Raw genomic sequence first — 22,950 nt, forward strand, 5'->3', positions numbered from 1 at the left:
GATGTAAGTTTTTTTAATTTAGCTCCGCCAGTACCTGGAAGTGATGTCATGTCACGGGATCACTTCCGGGTACTCGGTGGCGCCGAATTCAAAGAAATGGAGTCCCAGTCAGACGGGGGAAGTGCAGATGGAGTCCCGGTCAGATGGTGGCGGTGAAGGTAGGATACCCATGTCTGGCGGTGGGACGTGGAAGGCGGCGGGAGGGGGGACGTCCCCTCCCGCTCCTTGGAATGACAGCCGAGCAGCTTCTCAGCCACATCAGTTGTCATTACAAGACAGCTGACCGTCGGCTATGGACACCGGTACCGGGGAGATGCCTCTAGCTGCAGGCATCACCCCAGTACAAGCACTTTCTCGAAATATCGGCAATATCAGTAAATCAAAAGGCCAATTCCGATATATCGGGCAAAGTGCATATCGGCCCTCGATATATCGGCTTTGCAGATAATAGGTCGATCACTACTATTTAGTATAGCAGCATCTATCTATGACTGCAAGACATGCTAATTGAGAATAGTACCGCTGTGCTGCAAATAGCACTTTTCAGCTGCACTGTATAGTATTGCAGCAATAATCTCTCTCTATAAACAAGCTATCAGCTCTGTTTCTTCTCCAAGTCTACAACACACACTGATTGCATACATATGACTGACTGTAAATATATCTGCTGATTTGCACTTGGACACAAAGTCATGTGGTGAACATTTCCAAACAAGCAACCCAATTAGGATCCTGACCCACAGTTTAATAAACACTGCCATAGAGAAAAATGTAATAGTAGTAAATCCTGAAAGATCTTGATAGAATCCTCATGAGACATGTGTATGTGATTTAGCATATCAGAGTATCCACTGCTTAAATATTAGTTTTGTGCACAATGACCCTTTAAGAATATTTCTCAGTTCCATAAATTTTGTGATATTTATGATATGTTATTTCTGGCTTATTGCCTTTTTTTTTTTTTTTTTTTAACAATTGTAAAAATATGTGGAGACTTAGAATAGCAACCAATATAAATGGGCCATGCCCAGGGCAATACATTTTATGGCCTATGATCTTACCTCATAGCAAAAAAAAAAAAAAAATAGTCTGCTAAGACATAAACTAGCAATCCAGTGCAAACATTTGTGTTAAGAATTTAGAAACAAATTGTAGAAATGGACCAACATGCAAAAGTATTTTAAGCACATTTGGGTATTTGGACGAAGTCCAAGAAAATTCATAGAATGGACTTGTTAAAGAATAAGGTCATTTTCACTGACAATGTTAAAATAATGTGGCTAGACAGTTTATGTCAGTAAAATAAAAATATGTAATGCCTTCAGGTTCCCATGACACTGAAAGAGGAACAGTGTCATCTAGAGGTAATACCCCAATTAAATGAATGCACGAGAAAGAAAACAGTAACTTAGTAATATGTAGACCTCGGTATGACAAAACACATGGAGAAATGAAATTGCTGAAAAAGATTTCTGAGCCCATCAAGACAAGTCATTAGTTACTTTATTTAAGTTGATTAACGGAGTGGAATTCATTCTTATAATAATATATATCATATTATAATATAATATAATTACATTTAGAAAAATTGACTCATGAGTATGGTCATTGCAAGCTGACACAGACAAAAAAAATTCTCTAGGAAACTCAGAACACATGAATTTATCATTTTGTTGCAGCACAGCAGGACGTGTTTGCTTTGTTGTGCTATTTATCTAAATGTATTTTACCTAGGCCTTGCATTTGGGGGCATCTAGAAGGCATAAAATAATTCACCAAAATTACAATTGTGTACATTTTTGTAAGTATTCATCATTTGATTTACTAGTTAGTTGATTGATGTAGTGCCCTACAACCATGTATGCTTCTTGTCAACAAAGCAAAAAACTGGCCCTAGTTGTTACTTTTAATCACAAGCAAACAATTCTTCTATTATGCTAGACATCAGAGCTTCAGAGTCAGAGGATTGACTTATCCCCCTCACTTTGCTCCCTTGTCGCTTATTGCTCTGTCCTATCTTTTAGCAAAGAAATTAGACTTTAACCACTTTACAACCGGAGGATTTTGCTGTCTTCCGTCCAGGCCACTTTTTGCGATTCGGCGCTGTGCCACTTCAACTGACAATTGCGCGGTCGTGCGACGCCGTACCCAAACGAAATTTACGTCCTTTTTTTCTCACAAACAGAGCTTTCTTTTGGTGGTATTTGATCACCTGTGCGATTTTTACTTTTTGCGCTATAAACAAAAAAAGAGCGTTTATTTTGAAAAAATAACAATATTTTTCACATTTTTTTATATGAAATTCCCCCCAAAAAAGATGTAAAAACCAATTTTTTTAAAATTTTTTGGCCAATTTGTTTTATGCTACATATGTTTGGTAAAAAAAATCGCAATAAGCGTATTTTGATTGGTTTGCGCAAAAGTTATTGCGTTTACTAACAAAGGGAAAGATTTCTGTCATTTTTGGTGTTTTTTTTTTAACGCGTAATGGCGGCGATCTGCGATTTTTTTTGCGGGACTGCGACATTGTGGCGGACAGACCGGACCCCTGACTGACATTTTTGACACTTTTGGGGGTACCAGTGACATTACTGCAGTAATCAGTGCTATATATATGCACTGTTACTGTAAAAATGACACTGGCAGGGAAGGGGTTAATTTTATTGGAGAGGGAGGGGTTAATGTATGCCTGGTGCTTACTGACGTGTAGGGGGGGAGGTGACTATGTGATTCATGGACAGATCGGATGTCCAGCTATGCTGAACAGTCCGATCTGTCACTCCCTGTCACTATGGAGATCCGCCCGCTGTGTTTACACACAGCGGGCGGATCTCCAGACTCGATCCCCGACGATCGGGTAAGAGCAGCGGCGATCGCCGCTGCTCCTCCCCTGGCCCGACTCCCGCTGTGAATGAAAACAGCGGGAGCGAGCCTCCGGCGGCGCGCAAGCGCCGCCCAGAAGGGGAGGAGTCCAGTCACGTTAATACTACGTGACTGGACGGGAACGAGCCACTCTGCCGCAGTAGTATTACTGTGAGCGGTAGTAGAGTGGTTAAACACAAACCAAACCTTAAATACAATTGATCAACAACCATTATAGTTTCGTCCTATAAGGGGGTGACAAACGAAGGTTTTTTACTTTAGGTCACTGAACCTTTGTCCGCTTGAACCTTCGAACAACATAAAGATAATTTTTTAAATAAATGGTTCATAGGATGTAGGACAGTTACTGTGTATTTAGCTAAAATGTTAACATTATTAGTTATAATTTTAGAGTCATTATTCATGGTAAGGGTAAGATTGCACTTGAAACGTGCAAACTTTACTAACTCAAAAATGCATGATGTTTGGAGTTGATAATACACTTTGTTAGGCCCCTATCACACATGTCCATTTGTCCGTTTTTCATCCATCTGTTGATGGATGAAAAACGGACATCAATGCATCTCTATGTAAAAATGGATGACAACGGATGATCATCCGTTAACATCCATTTTCATCCGCTTCCGTCAATGTCTCTTTTTAGGAACGGATGAATGCCCTATTTTTCATCCTTCAAAAAAACAGATCGGATGAAAAACAGATGTAAACAGACAAACGGTCCATTTTTAATCCGTTTTTGCATTGGTAGTGGATGTAAAAAAAAACGATGAAAAAAACGGATGGAAAAAATGGATGAAAAAAATTGATGAAGAAAACGGATGAAAAACTGATACATTTTGACGTTACTGAACTGATTAACCGAACGGAACGGAAAGGGGTCTTAGAAGCATGATTTTAAAATATGTTTGATTTCTTTATCAGATATTGAGGTTTTTGAAAAGCTTAAAAACATAAAGTGCACGTGTAGGCATCTGCTGCTCTCTACTGTCTGAATTTGTGAATGCTTGTAAATATATTATGTATGCACTTCCTGTCCCTGGGTTGTTGGCTTTGAAACCCTAGGAAGAGGAAGTAGAGACACAGAGAAAAGGTCCCTACCACATGCCCTGCCCATGCTGCTATTCCCTGAGCCAGAAGGGACTATTATGCAGATATTGCTATGATCCAATAGTTTAACCTATTAAAAGAAGGTGTAGCACTAAGCAAATATCATAAACAGTTCTTGTCCACAGGGAAAGATGAGTGCAAAAAACAGTGTCCAATAGATCGTGATGACAGTGCTTGATTCAGGGACCACCACCAGCACCCAAGTGTAAAAGCCTCTTACCGGACAGGACTGACCCTCATTACAAAGGTCAATCAAGTGCAGGAACTCATAACACCAGAAGCGCTCACAAACAATCCTCTCTGCTGGATGATACCAATATCAGACCTCAGATCATACAGAAGAGGGAGACATTCCTCATGGTGAAGTATGTATCATAAATAGTTTATTGAAGAGTAGTAGGCAACTTACATAAAAAAGCAGCGAGCAGGTTCTCATATGTTAAAGCAGCTGGTTAGATAACCAGGAAAATGGCCGCCGCGTGCTCCAATGGTGTAAAGCGTCACACGTCACAGGCTCCAGTTTTACTGGAGCTGCTGAGTATGTATCTAAATCTGTGTGACAGAGTATCTCTGCCCTGTCCTTGTTATAATTTCACATGCACAGTGCCAGATAACTAGGTCTGTGCTACTGTATGTGTAGTGGTCATCTTCCAGTATATTGGTAGGTGAACCTGTTTATTGCAATATAGTTTATATGCAGCTCCTGTTATTCTAGGTTACCCTGTCCCTTCTGATCTGTGATTTTATATCTAAGTTTTAGTTTAGAGCCTGATAACGAGCTAAGGCTAGAGCCAGGTTAGGCATTTGGCAGCCACATCAGGACCATTAGGTTAGAGAAATAATCTCTATGGTTTCATGTCAGATTAGAAACTATTAGATAGGAACTAAAGCACATGGTAGATAGGCTGACTCCCCAGTGCCACACCACAGTACCTGCCGGTGATAAGCTTCGTTCTAGGTTTGTTGGACAACAGTTGGAGTGTATCCCCATGACCACAGATCTTGTCTTTAGGTCTCCAGCACAAAGAGAGATGCCACATCATCCTCAGGGGCCCCTGCAACTTGACTTAATGCAACATGTATCTGGAGGCATCTCTGTTAATAACTATATATATACCAGCGTATACAACGTATGTGCACAATTACACCGGGATTCCTATTGGGTCCCTTGCTGATACTACCTGTTTGTACATTGGATGCATCTACTGCTATTAATCTCTTCTTGTATTATTTCTTTCTCAGTGTGCATGCATATGCTTATGGATAATGTTATATGTTGGTTGAAGTAGCTCTGCTCTCAATTACCTTGTTTAGAATACAAATTATTTCCCAGGAAGGGAATTCCATCACACACAGAGACCCTGTCCTAGGTGGAGGCACTGCCAACTTTAATATCAAACCACTCTTCCATTTAGTAAAGCTTCCGATTCTTTTATTTACCTACTTACCTTTTAAGTAAATAACCTCCCCAAAAGAGAACTACACATATACCGATTGTTCAAATATTTTTTTTATTTGGATAGAGTAGGGAAGGACAAAACCGCAGTCAGATTAATTATTGCTGTCTCTTTCCTGCTATGGCGATAGCAGATTTCTTATCTTGTAGACACAACAGGAAGTGAAAGAGATTTAAAAAAGTGAGGGGAATTCCGATCTTAGATGGTTGTCACCAGAACATTTGTCTCATTGGAAGATTTTCCCTTACCGCTTAATCTCTAACATGTAGGATTTCCCCTCACTTTCTGTCTCAGAAACAATGGTCACCAATAGAATTAGAGTGGTCAATCTCCCCAGCGGACATACAGACCTCAATAAAAAAAAAAAAGGCAGATGGTCTAATTTGTCAGTACTCTGTTCAAAATGAAAAAAAAAAAAAACAAGCCCACCGAGTTCAACCAATAGAAAAGATTAAAACTCCCATATATAGATACTTATATACCCAGTTGATCCAGAGGAAGGCAAAACCCCCTTATAAAGCACAGTCTGATTTGCTACAACACAGGAACAAATTCCCCTCCTGATTCTCCAAAGTAGGGTTAGGCAAACTTTGGCCTTGCAACTGTTGTGGAACTACAAGTACCATCGTGCATCTGCCTTTGGGAGTCTTGTTTGTGGCTCTCAGAATCTTGCGATGCCTTATAGGATCTCACAGCAGTTGGAGGACTGCAGTTTGCCTACCATGCCCTGGATATTCCCTGGATCAACAGTCTATGGCGTTTGTTGTTAACAAAAAGGTTTTTAACAAAAATGGTAATAATCAGTTATGTTCTGTGTATTCTAAGCATTTAGCAATTAAATCAAGTCTAGAATTAGTTCCTTAGAAAATATTGTAACGGATCAACCGGCACCCCGACTGGGTACCTCCATTGACGGATGCTCCTAGTGCACTTACCAATAACAAACCCCACCCCATGTTACTATCTAGCAGGGTCTATGAGACACTCCTGCAATATTCTAGCAATTTGAAAAGTCAAACCATTCATCTTCATACATTTCCTGAGAGATATTGCTGACAAATATTACTGTCCCATCTGAAGCCATCCAAACCATTCTTTCAGCATCCCCCAAGTATCTGTCCCTCACTCCCAGTGACAGTGAACACCGTCACAAATACATTCCATATTTCCACAGGTCTTAGAGTGAAGACATTTTTTTGTATGTGGAGCTTAAATCTCTTTTCCTCCAAAAGCAGAGAGTTTCCTCTTGGCCTTTGCAATGATTGTGAAGTAAATAACTTTGCCCCAAGTTTACTATATGGTCTATTTATGTTTTAAATATGGGATCATCACCCCAATACATCTTTGCAAGAGAGAATGTATTCAATCCAACTATTTCCCCATGCTGAGGTTCTCTATACCTCTTATAAGTTTAGTTGTCCTTCTCTGCACTCTCTTCAGCTTCCCATCATTCTTTTTGTGAACTGGTACCCAAAAATGAAATGCATGAGGTCTTACTGAAGCTTTTTACATGAACAAGATGATGTCTCTCGTGTTGTAGTCAAGGGGTTGATTTACTAAAGGCAAAAAGGCTGTTCACTTCACACTCCATGTTAAGTTCTTTATATTGTTTTATTCCATGAAACGCAAAGAAAATGCATACATTCTGTCTTCACCCAACATGCCACACTCTTTAGATACATTCCACCCCCAAGGGCTTGCTCATAGGGATTAGAGTAAGTACCTACCACACTGAAAGTGAACATAAGCCACATTTTAGTTTTAAGCCTTTTAAGGGTATTTTCCATGGGAATATACTTTGTAATATGTTTGCAGACAGTTGATTTCAAAGATTTCTGTTTTTGTTCTGTGTTGTTTGATGACAATATTCCCTCCCGTCCTAAGTGTTGGAGAACAACCCTTGGAAAATTTGCTCTCACTCCAAATTGTGTCTTTCCAATATGTTTTTACTGTTTGCATCTGAAATTAAATGATTTCATGTTATGGTCACTGTTACCCAGATTTTCTTCCATATGAACATTTCTAAAAGGGTACATATTGTTTGAGATTAAAAGGTCCAGCAGATCATCAATTCTAGTTGCTTCTATAAACTTGTACCATAAAATTGCCATGTAATAAGTTTATGAATTCCTGACTTTGACTTGTTCCAGCAATTGTATTACATCGGTCAATTCCCTAAGTCACTGACACCTTTTAATTTTAAACTGTCTATCTGAAAAAGAGCACAGTAGGGATTTTAACAGGCCAGATTCAGCAATAGCAATTAAATCATGACTATCTTCATGCATCAAAGCTTCCAACTCTCCTATTTTGCTTGGCAGACTTCTGTTATTTGTGAACAAGCCATTGATGCATTTTACACTTATGTTTACCATATCTTTTTTTGTAATACAAATAGTTTGTTTGGAACATGTGAATCACCTTGTCACCTGCCACTGCATCCCCCTCATTATTCCCTTTTCCCACATTCATTAGCGTCGGACCCCATTATATTCAATTTTACCAACCCCCCCCCCCCCCCACACACCTCTTATAGCAGGTCTTTGGTCATGTGTTTATCTTGTTACATTTTTGCTTAGCATTTATCTCTCTGTATTGCACATGGAACAGGTAATATTCCAGAGAGATTAACCCTAGTGGTCCTTCATTTCAACTTACAGCCTGTTTTCTAAACTGATTAAGAATTTTCCATCTTTTATGTATTCTGTCATTGGTCCAAGCATGCACCAAGACAGATGGGTAATGCCCAGCCCCTCCCAGTAATGAGTCTACCCGGGCCACCACATATCGAACACTAGCTCCCATTATTCATGAGCTCAAAGATCTAAGAAAACTGGGATTCATCCGTGAGAGATAAGAACACCTCTCCAAAGGGCCAGACGCCATCAAATGGGAGCATTTGCTCACTCAAGTCAGTTAAAATGACGAAATGCAGTCAGCTCGAGACCCCGATGAGGACGACGAGCATGCAGATGAGCTTCCCTGAGATGGCTTCTGACAGTTTGTGCAGAAATCCTTTGGTTCTAAACACTGATTGTTGCATCAGCTGTCCAGGTGACTGGTCTCAGATGATCTTGGTGGTGAAGATGCTGGATGTGGAGGTCCTGGGCTGGTGTGGTTACACGTGGTCTGCGGTTGTGAGGCCGGTTGGATATCCTGCCAAATTCTCTGAAAAGCCTTTAGAGATGGCTTATGGTAGAGAAATGAACATTCAATTCACGGGCAACAGCTCTGGTGGACATTCCTGCAGTCAGCATGCCAATTACATGCTCTCTCAAAACTTGTGACATATGTGGCATTGTACTGTGTGATAAAACTGCAAATTTTAGAGTGTCTTTTTGTTGTGGCCAGCCAATACCCTGTGCAATATTCATGCTGTCTAATCAGCATCTTGATATGCCACACCTGTGAGGTGGATGGATTATCTCAGCAAAGGAGAAGTGCTCACTAACACAGATTTAGCCAGATTTGTGAACAATATTTGAGAGAAATAGGCCTTTTCTGTACATAGAAAAAGTCTTAGATCTTTGAGCTCATGAAAAATGGGGGCAAAAACAAAAGGTTTGCGTTCATAATTTTGTTCAGTGTAGCTAATTGAAAAGCCTGTCCTCTTCCAGCAACTATAGAGTGGAACCCCTGCTCTTTGTGGGGAAGCAGTGGTCTCTTTGCAGAGTTCCTACATGCCCACTAATAAGACAGAGCTAGAGATCTGCAATGAGCAAAATTCATGCTCTGCTCCCTGTTGATTGGAGAGCTGTGGCTCTGACTCAGTCAGGGGTGTGGTAGATCTCTGCAGAGAAATCACTGCTTCCCCACAGAGTGCAAGAATCCAATTTTAAAGACTGCTGGCAGTAAACAGCCTTTTCTACTCAGGCAAAAGCTGCATTTTTGTCTTGTTGCACCAGGAATGTATTTAGCTGCTTTTAATGAGCTTACCTTGGCTTTAATGTGAACTAGGTGAAGAATATTTTTTCCACCATTAGGTCATCTTCTTGTTTATTGGTTTGCATTGGTTTTATTGATTTGTACATCCATTTTTTAAAATACAACCATTCTGGACAGGGCCCCTGAAACAGACAGCTGAATTGTGGTGCACACAGCTATCTACATTGCATATACAGGCAAATAAAATTAAACAACAGAATTCCAAAAACACTTTGGACACTATTTTCTAAGTATTTCAATCAATGTGGTATGTGCAAACTAATATACTGTACTAAAGACATTTGAAGGTGAACGATATCTTAAAGCTTATTTCACACAGTCAATATCATATGGTATATCAGCAGAACCCGTTGAATTCCCTACAATGTCACGCATCAATAAACTAAGAATAGATGAAAAAAATAAAAGACTCATACATTTCATTAGCTTATGCAACTTTTCATCATTTTGCTTAGTGATCAGTCTCATAATTAATCAATAAATTAATTATGTTAGTTCAACAGAAAAAAATAAGCTCTGTATAATTATATACATTCTTAATATATAATACATTTAGTGACCAGAAGAATATGCTGCATACACATTTTGAGGCATTAAAGAATTATCAGACTCATTTATTACTTGATATGTGCAATAAAAATTAAACAGAACCAAAAGTAAATCTTGACTATACAATTGATTATTCTGTAAGATAAAAATTTTTTTTACTGTTACATTTATGCATATTTAATACTTTGTGTTTTCATGTTTCTATTATTTCATTGAATATTCAAGTAAATGTCAGCTTTTCTTTTTAGCATTTGGCTATTTTACAGTATTATTCTGGACATACGTATTGACATGAGATATAGGCTCTCCATTTGACCATTTCAGACTAATTCTCTCATTCATAAGCAGCCTCAGACAATGATAGTCAATAAATATCTAAGAAAGGAATCAGGGCAGTTAGGCTGACCATGGATGCCTTGTTTTAAAAATACACATGAGGTGGATGGTGGAATTCTCTCTACTGTGCCCATGTATTCTGTCAGTAGGACTCCTTCACTGTCAGAATATACTGATCAGCTGCTGCTGGCTATTGGCTGCAGCATGCTGATCAACAAATGTTTTCCAACAGTCCCATCTGACAAAAGTCGATCATTAGATCAGCTTCTGCTGAGAGGGAATGAACACAGATAGATTTGTCAATCTATCTATGGGCAGAATTAGAAAAACGTGTTCAATTACTATTGTCTCCCTTGCAAATATCTGTCACTGTCTATGGTAGGTGGACTGCATCCTCTCCCTCCCCTTCCCTTCCACAGAAGCTAGGGCAGTGGTCTTCAAACTATGGCCCTCTAGTTGGTCAGGAACTACAATTCCCATCATGCCTAGTCATGTCTGTGAATGTCAGAGTTTTACAATGCCTCATGGGATGTGTAGTTCGGCAACAGCTGGAGGGTCGTAGTTTAAGGATACCTGTTCTAGGGGATTAAAACTGCCAGTGTGACTTAGTCCAATTTCCTGCCCTAATTAGAATGTTTGGTCATGAAAACAGATTTGTTGTTTAGATGATTCTTTAAAATGCCTTTACTGTTGTCTATATTTGCAGTCTTGTAAGCAGAGAGATAGATCATTTGTTTCCTATACAAACACACTTTCATTAACATCACAATACAGGAAAGTTCCTACTTTTCTTTGCTTAATGGATTTACAAGGCATTCATTAGTTATTCAGAAAAGTAATTTACTGCCGTTTTCATTTAATAAAATTGTGTTTCTCCAGGCTGGTAATATAAAATACCATTCAAAAATGACACTTTAAAAGACATTTTAAATACATAAATGGCTTTCAGTGCAAGTATTACCAAGAATATACAGTTATGTACAACACCGCACCCTTCATAACTAAGATTTCCTCTTTTACATTATTTCACTATTTTATATTTATTACACTAATATATAATAGTGCACGCTCTTTTCTCTTTATTTGCATATTTCAGAAACTTAAGTTCTGTATACATTTAAAAGAAATAATTTGTAATCCACACTACAAAATACAATAGTCATATAAAGGCGTGGTTAATTGCATGTAAGATATGCCCAAGAAAATATGTTCAAAGGTAATCATGGCTTTTTTCCAGATAGCAGAAATACATTAAAGTGGATTATCCTCTTTGGTTCCAAAAATTCAAATAAAATAAAACAGCAGTTTGTACAGCAGCTCAAACATTGTTTTCTTAAATATTTCCTCTTCTACCAGACTCTGCATGAGTTATTTCCACGGTTCATTAATGTGTTTTCTGGACAACTGAAAACTTTACGAAATTCTTCAAAATTACTCATTGCACCAATTACTCTGGAGAAAAAAATATATTTTGCCATTATTGAATTAACCTTTATAATATAGATGCAGATTTTTATTGACAATTGGCAATTACACAACATTTTTTATCAATCTTGCATATTTTATCACTTTTATCACTAATATGTTTTACCTGAGAATTTCCAATGGCTAGTCATTTCTTTAGAACTTAGCAAAAGCATTGTTGGTCCCTTGAAACCTTGGCCACCTTTAAGAATGAGTTTGGATACTAGCTGATGGTGTAAAAGGGTGGTCTGCTCCATCCCAACTGCTGTGCTTCCAAATTGGAAATGAGATTGTGCATAACAGCAATAGGCTAGTAGGTATATATGGCAGCTGTAAAAGAGCAGGCCTGTCTTCTATGCTATGAGGAAGTTCCTAGTCTGGTTGATTAAAGAACTGGAGCTTTAGGTTGGGTTCACACTTATGAGATACGGGAACCATAACAATTCCTGTGCGGGTTCCCACAACGCATCTGACTTGCAAGCAGTTCACACTGTTTTCTGCGAACCTCTGTGGGTGTCAATGTAAAGTTATTGACACCCCCAAATTGGTTTGCAGAATGCAGTGCGAACTATGAAATTGGTTGGAATCAGATCACATGGGTCTGAACACCCATGAGATCTGATTCCAGTGCAGACCAAAAATAGGGTCCTGCACCATTTTGGCGCGAATGAGATGTGATTTCAGCCAAACAAACTGTGTGGCTGAATTTTTATCGCACAGACATCACATGTGATGTGCACAGCAATGCGGTGTGAATCACATGGGATGTCTGGCATCGCATAAGTGTGAACCCAGCCTCAAAAGACCTATACCAACACCACCAGGTAACTGCACTTCAGACATGAACTTTTTTTTCCCCTATTCAGGCAAAAGGGTTAAAAAAACCCCAAAAGACAACAATAAATCGAAAGAAAAAAAAACAACAACCTAAATGTTAAAAATATAAAATAAACTGGGCTACTTTTTTTAGCTGTGTTTCTTTGTCTATGTTTCTATGATGTTGATTTAGTAAAACTGAAGAGTGCAAAATCTGGTGCATCGGTGCATGGTAGCCAATTGGGTTCTAACTTCAGCTTGTTCAATTAAGCTTTGACAAAATAAAAACCTCAAAGCTGGATGGTTTCTATGCGGAGCTGCACCAGATTTTGCACTCTCCAGTTTTAGTAAATCAAGCCCTATGTCTATCAGTGACAGGTGTAATTTTTAGTATTTCATATTAAGTGCTTTTTAATGGGCATATTTATATAGCAGTGAATGTGACATTTAGCCAACATTTACAGGTGGTTAATATTTCCTTGTAATACTTTCACCAGGAGCATATACCTGCAGTAAATATTTGTTGTCACATTACCTGCTAAATATTTCCCTATGTAAATAAAATTAAAAAACACACTTAACCCTAGGTTCACACTATTGCAGGTTGTTTCAGGTATGGGAATCCAACCTATGCAAAAGCATCATGTAATTTCCCTGCTGCAGCATTTTAAAAATGGTGCAGGAACCTTTCTCATGCATGAAACACAGGTACAGCAGCTCATTCTAATGAATAGGCTGCCGTGCCTTGGCAAATGCGGCTTGCAGAGTCGCAATAGTGTGAACCAGGTCTTAAATATAATACGGGGTTACCGGAGACACAGGATGAGCTGGGGTCATTGAAGATACAGGGGACACTGTATCTGGGGCACAGGAGTGCAGAGGGAGAGGATGCTGAAGCACAGGGGATATAATCTCTGAGTAATAAGAGTACAAGAGTCACGGGAGAACACTGAGGGTGCAGCAAGGCAGAGGACTGTGGGATCATAGGCAGGCTGAAGAGCATGGGCTATGCATGGGCTAGAAAACTAGAATGGTGATGCATTGCTAGAATGATGAGCAATGCACTACCTAGCCCATTAAGGAAGTGGCTGGAATCTGGTTGTTGCACAGTGGAACCCTTGTGTTGGAATTCTGTCACTAAAGAGCAGGTAAGTGTGACAGTCGATTTCACTGCTGGCTACTCATAATTTGCTTTGAGGAGACTAAGTATGAAGTAAAATTTTCACAAAACCCACAGATTGGAATCAGCTATTACACTTAAAGAGTTTTTATCCACCCATGTTTTTTTTTTTTTTTTTTTTCAAATTGATATCTAGGAGGAAGGTTACAATTTATTGTACAAAAATCACCCAGGAGGTACTGTATTGATTTTTTTTACAACATAAGTGAAGGGTACTCTTTAAGTTTTGATTGTATCTCAGCCAAAGTTGTTTCATCCTGATCCAATTTTTCAGAATTCAAGGAGGGATCTTCCTTGTCTATCTAATTCTTGGGCAACGTATCAGCAGCAAGTGCAAAGCCAAAGACCAACTCAAGGGAGGAGACTTTAGGGGCTTGTTTGTGACCCTGCAATTTACAGCCTCCAAAAGGTCCAAGATCCTGCCCATGAAATCAGACATGGTGGCAGAGAGTTTCTCTCTTTACAGGTAGGAGAGGCTGAAAGCCCAGCAGAGTTCCCAGTGGAAGGCAAGGAATCAGATTGGGGCTTTTATAGAGAGACTATTACTCCAGAGGAGTAATCCAAGTCTGAGTTATTGAGGCCATCTCACCGATTGCCACTGTGCTTATGATTTGCCATGTGCGGTGTGACGGAACCAACCCACACTGTACTTGAGTGCTTCCATCAGGATATAGCTTCCTCCGGTCTTGAGCATAGATATCAGATATTATAGCTGCATATTGCAACCAAGAACCAGACAGAACTCATTTTAGCTGCAAATCTGATTCAATCTTATTGAACAAACCCACACAGAATATACACCCCATCAGGTCAGGTGCCTGATTACATTATCGTATGCAGATAAAAATATATACAGAAATATAATTACCACATCTAAGGAAAAACCAACACAAACATTATTCCACTTTCCCACTGGCAACTAATATCTGACAGTGATTTTATTACCTTGAGCTAATTAACTACTGGAGGCCATATGCAGTACTGGAGGCCATATCTCCAGAAGGATATAGATACTCTAGAGAGAGTTCAGAGAAGAGCTACTAAACTAGTACATGGATTGCAGTAAAAAACTTACCAGGAAAGGTTAAAGGGCCTTAACATGTATAGCTTGGAAGAAAGAAGAGACAGAGGAGATTTGATAGAAACTTTTAAATACATAAAGGGAATCAACTAGGTAAAGGAGGAGAGCATATTTAAAAGAAAAACTACCACAAGAGGACACAGTTTTAAATTAGAGGGGCAAAGGTTTAAAAGTAATATGAGGAAGTATTACTTTACTGAGAGAGTAGTGGATGCATGGAATAACCTTCCTGCAGAAGTGGTAGCTGCAAATACAGTGAAGGAGTTTAAGCATGCATGGGATAGGCATAAGGCTATCCTTCATATAAGATAGGGCCAGGGACTATTCATAGGATTCAGATATATTGGGCAGACTAGATGGGCCAAATGGTTCTTATCTGCCGACACATTCTATGTTTCTATATGTTTCTATGTTTCTAACTAGCCGCCTGGATACTCAGACGTCTCATTCCAGCAGACTTGCCAACATCGAGCTCATGAAGTACAATACACATTATTACAAGTGTAAACTTTTCCCTTAGCAGACAATAGGTGATATTAACATGTGCTATGAGTCTGAATCTGTGGAGCAGCCCCTTTTGGTAATGAAGCAGCAAAGCCCTAAACAGAGACCCTGGGCCTAGAGTCCCAGAGTCTTGGGGAGACATGGACTTGAATCCAAAGTAACATTACTTCAAGGGTCCCCCCAGCATACACCTCACAAAGAGTAGTGTTCCCTTAGAAGGCCAGGGCCCATAGTCAATAAGCAAGAGGCTAGCCTGCAGTCCCCTCCAAAAGCCTCTGTCCCAGGTTAGTCTATTACATGTGGTGCCAAATGTCTCCCCAAGATTTACTCACAATATTTGCTGTTGCTGAGAAGGAAGAGTGGAGTCTTCTCTCTCAGACATTATAGGTTATTAAACTCAGGAAGCAGCGAAATATTGCTACACTTTACTGCAGGAAATTGAGGCCACACAAGCGCAATAATGGCCACATGGCAGACTTGCAACAGAATGCTGGGGAAAAATTCAGCAATTTTAAAAGGCAGGTGTCCCCACAAGATTTAAAGTGTCACAACCTTAACTACAGCTATATGGCATCGGAGAGAGCCAGTGCACTAGGTCAGAAAAGAGTCCAGGCAGGATGCATATGGACCAGCCTTATCTTGGCTTTACTCTTCATAATGGGCCTATTCCCCAAGGGGCTTTCCAGAATAAGGTTCTGCCACTCACAGGCCACAGCTCAGGACCTGTAAAGCACTCCTCTGGCTAACTCAACATGGTGCACTACATGCCAAGGTAAGCACCCACGCAGGATCCAGCACCCCAAGTGGCATTACAGGCCAGCGCCGAATCTTCACCAGGTGGAGAGACATGGTGTTCATTATCTAAGGACACCGGCAAAAAACTGAGACTTGCTAGTAAGAGGAGTTAGATAGGGGCTGTCCCTGCAGCTTTATTTTTTGCCTGTGTCCAATCATGTGAAGACAGCTGCATATAACCATGGTTAGACTAAAGCCGGCCATGCATAGATTAAAATTCAGCTGATTCAGCAGGAACCAGATGAGTTGCAATCCTCGTATGGGTAGGGAGGTTGTACAGAATTCAATCTATCAATTGTCTTCTATGCAACCGCCCTGTTGGATCTACCTCATTCGATCTGTGTAACAGGCTATAGCTGGCAGTATTGTTGTGTGGCTGTATTCTGATGCCAGGGAACCCTCCCTACTGTAAGAATGCAATAGTGTGGCTGGAGAAATCAGGTCAGTTTTTTTTTTTTTTTTTGATCCATCTATGGTTTGCCTATGATCCTGTGTTCAGTGCAATACAATTAGGAAACTTTAACTACCAGTAGTCAGAAGTTTTGTTGAGTACTCACCTTTATTTTCCCAACTTAAGCATATATATATTGGATTATGTAGCACCACCAAGACAGTATAGTTTCAGGGAGCTTATACTGAAACACCTAAAGGTCCAGTGAATCCATAGACTTGATACTATACACCATGGATTTGTAAATGTAGATTTTGACCTATATGTATTCTTATAAAAGTTAGGGATTATTGTTAAACATATTTTTTACACTTTTTTTTTAAATATTTTTCAAAACAGCACTATCTTGATGATAAAATGTTATAAGTGTGATTGTTTTCTAGTCATTAACGTTTCTGTATATATTTGTGTCAGTCCCGAAGGAGTACTGCAGAAAGCCTGAAACTGTTCTTCTATAATGACTGTATAAATTAAACTATTCAGTGGAGTCCAAGATATGGAGCTATGCTGAAGAATCTTCAACAATATATTGTGGAGTGCTGTAACCTGCAACTGTTGTAATTTTTCTCTATATTGACACTGTTTGGGAAAGTTTTACCTGCGAGCACCCACAGAACTGTTCTATTTGCTGTCTACTATTAGATACATACAGTATTTGATAAACCCAACCAATAATTTAAAAAACTCACCGAAACTGTGGTGGGCTATGTACGCCATTTATTATCTGATCCCTTGCTGCTTCATGGCGAAATGTATTACACCTCACCTAAAAAGAAATAGAAAAAAAATAAGATTTTAGGAGTTTTGTATATGAAAAAAATATATATTTTTTTTCTGTCAATGAAGCAAATTTTTAAAGTTATGAAAGCAAAAATAACTGGGGTGTCACAGACATCCCAGATGAACCAGAACAGCAAAGTTGCCAAACTAGGTAATTAACTGAAAACACAAATTCAAAAATAACAAAAAGTACAGGGAAACATACCATGCCATTGAATGATATTGTTAGTATGAGCATGTTAAGCATTTAGTGTGATAGTAAGTATGATAAGCAAATTGGTTTCCCTGAACTCAGATGCGTATATAAAGAGATAGCTAGTCACTGCAACGCATATATGTTACATGAAGACACACATGTTTTTGAGGCCTATATGATATTGACTGACATTAAACTGTCAGTTTTCTTCTCAAAAGGGAACCAAGGGAACATTTGACTCGGAAGACAAATACAACCCAGTGGCCTTTTTATGGCATAAACAGTTTCCTGTGGAATAAATAAAGTGTACAATGTGAAGAGTGCCATGGCCCTGCATTGACTGATGGTCATGGTAAAAGGTGGGTGCCCCTACAGGACATGGTTTATTTTGACACACAATTTTACATTTTTCATTGTCAGCTTTGTCTTTGGCTCTTGGCATTTGGTGATGACATCTCAGGACTGGAAAAGGACATAAGTTCTGGAAGATTTCCCTATGGAAGACATTGTGATCACAGGTCTGGATAGGGATGATTGCAAGTTTGCTGTGATTAATGTCTGAATGGTGAAGAAGGGGCACCAGTGTAACATATCTCAAATTATTAGAACTCACCCAGAGGGCAAACACCCCCATGTCTACCAGTTTAATTCTCTCCTGATTTGTACAAACAGGCTTAAAGCTTTGCTGGCAGTGGTAGCTAAGTCCATTTGTTTATGTTTTAGGTTAAGGCTAAGGTAAGCCTATTATAAGACCCACCTGTAGGTACTATAAATATCTCTTATACCATGCTGTTCCTTCAAAGCTCTGTGCCGTAAACCATGACTCCCGCGTGCATGGGCTCAGCCATTCCGAGGACTGGAGTCCGCAAACTTAGAAAGAAGATGGGGTGAAGATGGAAACCCTGTCAGTGGTGATAGCGCACCACTGGATGGCTTCATTTTAAGGTAAGTTTCACAAAATGTACTAATATGCGATGCTTACTAGCACATTATAACATTGCCTTATAGGAGAAAAGTTTTTTTTTTTTTTTTTTCAAAATTGGCAGTTCACTACCTCTTTAACTCTAAAACTTTTTTTTTTACTATATTTCAACTATTTTACATTTTTAAAATAGATTTGTTAAAAACATGGCTCTTTACTGTTACCCCTTTTGTAGTTTCAAATAGATGCTTCCCCTCTTGCACACCATTTTTGTCACTCTGAAATCTGGTACTTCAGAGTGACAACTCTGCAAGAATTCTCCAAAGCATGCATTCCTGGCCCTTTTACAATTATAGACCTCCCAGACAAGATCAGGTGAATTGTGAACTGTGGTTTTCTATTTATTATAAAAATATATATATATAAAATCACTCGGATTTTCAATTTTGTTCAATAAAAAAATAGAAACTCACAAATACGCAAATGACCCTAACTAGTGAGATTTTACCTAAAAATGTTACTTGCAGATGATCTAAAGCATCAGCTTGGATTTCAGTTTTAATAATGATTCTGAGATCCAGTACCATACCCCATCATTTTGTTTCTATAACCCAAGGTGTGTAAATACCCTTAATTAAGAACCATTATTTTAAAGAAGCCACTGTATTTTAGCTGTCTTTCAAATAGGGAATACAGAAAATTTTCTTGAAAATAATTTTTAAGCATTTTAAGTTAGAACTAAGAGGTAGCCATATTGTGCAAATGAGAAAGATTACAGCTTAATCCGTAATTGACTATTTGGCACGAAGTCTTACATGAGCATAGCTTAAGAAAAAGAGTTGGTTATTATTAAGATCTAGGCCAGGAAGGAGCATTTCTTCTTTTCCAGCTCTTTTATCCTGAATCCATTTTCTGTATGCCTGAAAAAAAATGAAAATAAATTGCAATAAACAACTCAAGTATGTAATACTTTGTACAAGAGCATTACGTTTTTGGGAAAAGGCAACATGTTTTACTGAGTATGATTTTTTTTTAGTATGATCAACACATTAGAGTCTAAACAGATAATAAAAAGATAACAATTAGTATGGCTTTCCAGTGGAAGTATTTTCAGCATTAGCTGGAATGTGTAATTTTTCCCACAACTCAAAATGGTCCTGATCATTTTTGAATATTTCAGTTTTAGAAACAATAGCAAAATGTGTCCATCATTTAAAGTGTATGTAAACCCTAACAATTATCTTCTCTTATTTGTTCTCTTTTGGTCTTTTAAATATAAAATTGAAAGTTTCTTGCTATATATGTTTGAGAAGTTAAAAAACAAATGTGGCTCTTGCCAGAAATCTTGTGAATTGATGAGTTTCCATGCTTTCTGCCTTTGCGGATTATCAGTTATCAATTACATTATTCTATGCAATGGAAAACAATAGATGGGCAAGGTTCTGTAGTCCTGTCTTGTTTCCATTTTCCTAATACAGAAGGGTGAGTGAGTGCTGTTATACTAGGATTGGAATTGTGATACTGTCAGAATTGTCAGATAAATAAAAAGAGGAAAAAAAAAAAAGAATGAATGTGGCCACAACATCCACATCTAAAGCCTGATAAGCTGCCATACTTTTATTTTTTTGCTTTTAGGTATAGATACAGTTGAACAGTTGAATATAGGGATGAGGTGAAGGTCTGGTCCAAACACAAGTTCTGACGGAACCTTGGTAGTTTGGTTGTTTGCCCATTCAGTGGGAGATGAATGTAATGTATTATTATCACTATTATACATAACGGCTTCCTGCTCTCAGTGGTTGTTGTTTAGTGCCAGCGGGAGCAGGCACTACCAAGTCCTTTACAACTAGTTAAGTCACTGGTCCAAATCACTTACATGGATGGGAATTCCTAGCCATATAATCAAAGTTGTACATATTTAAATGGGTAAGTATCAGCGCTGCTCAATAATAAATACCGTGTTAATATATGTACAAATATTGTGCTAAAATATGTGCAAAATATCCTTTGAAATAAATATCATTATCATACCATACCATGTGAAATACATCATCTACATGAAATGTGCTATAAAGTGCTCAGTGATATTATTTTAAACTCATTACCATAAATACATAAATCCAGATAAATCATGTACAAAATATCCAGAAATAATTATAAAGTGCTATATATTATAAAAATAATTATAAAGTGCTATATATTATTGCTTTTAAACTCATTTACATAAATGTATAAATGATTCCAAATAAATATTATTCAAAGTGTCCAGTGCTTAGTGACAATAAATAAACTCTCCTCTACAAAAAGTGCTCAGTGCTTGTCTGCTGTCTTACACCTGTATGGAGATAATCAAAGTGCTCAGTGCTCATGCGTCCAGGTGCTCCCCTCTGAGTCCCCTACTCACCGGACTGTTAATGGAATCAAGCCTTTATATCATTCACAACATTCATTCAACAAAAAAGCAACAATTTTGAAAAAAATGCCACATTTTTTACTTTCTGCTATAAAACATTGCCAATAAAAAAAAGTAAAAAATTAAATGTTTTTATTAGTTTAGGCCAATTTGTATTCTGCTACATATTTTTGGTGAAAAAAAATCCCAAAAAGCGTATTTTAATTGATTTGTGCAAAAGTTATAGCGTTTACAAACTACGGGATAGATTTTTTGGCTTTAAAAATGGTAGTATACTCAATGTTTTTACTTTTACCTACAGGTAAGCCTATCATAAGGCTTACCTGTAGGTACAATTAATATCTCCTAAACCTGCACGGTTTAGAAGATATTTGCCCTGCATGCAGCCGCTGACACTAGCAGCTCATGCGCTCTGAAGGTCCGGCGGACCTTCAGAGTTCCTTGCCGGCTACTTGCCGGAGAGTGACTCCCGCGCGCATGGAGTGACGTCATCGTGGCTCCGGCCACTCACAGCGCCGGAGCCACTGAACCTGGGAGAGACGCAGAGGGAGCATGACAGCTCCCACAGCGGTGTCCGGGTGTCCATGTTGGGGCTTCGTTTTAAGGTAAGTATTTCATAATGAGCTAGTATGCAATTCATACTAGCTCATTATGCCTTTGTCTTGCAGTGTTTGTTTTTTTTTTTGGCAGTATACAACCGCTTTAATTATTATTTTTTTTTATTAGTAATGGCGGCAAACTACAATTTTGAGTGGGACTGCAACATTGCGGCGGACAGATTGGACCCCTAACTGACATTTTTGAAACTTTTTGGGCACCAGTGACATTAATACAGTAATCAGTGTTAAATAATATGCACTGTTACTGTATAAATTACACTGGCAGGGAAGGGGTTAATACTGGGGATGATCAAAGGGGTTACATGTATGCCTGTATGCTTATTCACTGTGTAGGGGGTGGGGTTCTGTGACAGGCACAGACAGATCACAGTTTCAGCTTAGCTGAAACTGCTGATCTGTCCCTGCCTTTCTGACAGAAGATCCGCCTGCTTTGTTTACATAAGCAGGTGGGTCTTCTCTCGGTTTCCCAGACGATCGCTTGTGCGCCGCCAAAACCACATGCACTCCAGTCACGTAGTACTATGTGACTGGACACAGCCGAGCCACCCTTCCGCAGTAAAAAGGCAGCAGGCAGTCGGAAAGTGGTTAAATTGGCCCCGATTGACCCTGCCACAGCATGTGTACATGCTCTCTCGGATACTGCCTCTGCGGCTAAAGGGGTAGGTTTCTGTGTTCCTGTGCGATTAAGTGTGGTGCGCATTTTCAGCCAATTAATTTAAATGGGCTGTAAATCGCACCGGACTACACAAAAAAAGGGCATGCAATACTTATAAAAAACACCTCACCAAATTACATGGTAATGCAGTACCTTGCAGTCTGGTGCAGGTAAATGCACTGCATTTGCGATCTGCTTTTTGGGTGCTGTTAACAATGTAAAGGCATCCACTACAGATCGCAAAGGCATTACGTTTTGAATGGGTGTTGGAAACCTGCATGAAACACGCCATTCCCACACAGGACATTTGGAATGGGTGTGGGAAACGTGCATGAAATATGCCGTTCCCACACAGGACATTGTGCCTGTTGGTCTTTGACTTCTCCCATGTTGTTCAGATAGATCTCCACCTCTCTAAGCTTGCCTACCCCTGATATAAACTGTTTCCTAATACTGCGCATGATAATATATTCTTTGGTAAATAAAACAGTATATATACATGTATATATCAGCTGTTCATTCAGCCTGCCTAAAAATCAGCTTTAAAGCTGAACATTCATCCACTGTTTTATCACTTAGAAAAACATTAAAATGTAAAGCTCCCCTATGATTTGTTTATAATTAAAATCAAATCTCTGCCCCTTCAAACCATGCATCCAGAAAAAAACTAGCTGATCTGAACATTTTTACATATGACTGCTCATGCCCGTTAGTCTGGAATAATGGGATTCATGGAATTATGTATTTATTCAATTAAAGCTTTTCATTTTATTTTAAAAATACTGTAGAGCATGCC

General features: G+C 38.8%; 1 protein-coding gene across 1 annotated transcript in view; it reads right to left on the bottom strand.

Annotated features, from left to right (window-relative positions):
- Nucleotides 1–11,316: 11,316 nt before the first annotated feature.
- Nucleotides 11,317–22,950, bottom strand: part of PHEX (phosphate regulating endopeptidase X-linked) — a 309,157-nt gene continuing 297,523 nt past the window's right edge. Inside the window, exons 20-22 of the mRNA XM_082245817.1 lie at nucleotides 19,282–19,386; nucleotides 17,258–17,334; nucleotides 11,317–11,729 (exon numbers count right to left, since the gene is read on the bottom strand). Coding sequence (XP_082101943.1) covers nucleotides 11,627–11,729; nucleotides 17,258–17,334; nucleotides 19,282–19,386 — 285 coding nt within the window. The 3' untranslated portion in view covers nucleotides 11,317–11,626. The remainder of the gene's footprint in view (nucleotides 11,730–17,257; nucleotides 17,335–19,281; nucleotides 19,387–22,950) is intronic.

This window comes from Pelophylax lessonae (genome assembly GCF_965119305.1).
Source record: "Pelophylax lessonae genome assembly, chromosome: 2".
Taxonomy (NCBI): domain Eukaryota; kingdom Metazoa; phylum Chordata; class Amphibia; order Anura; family Ranidae; genus Pelophylax; species Pelophylax lessonae.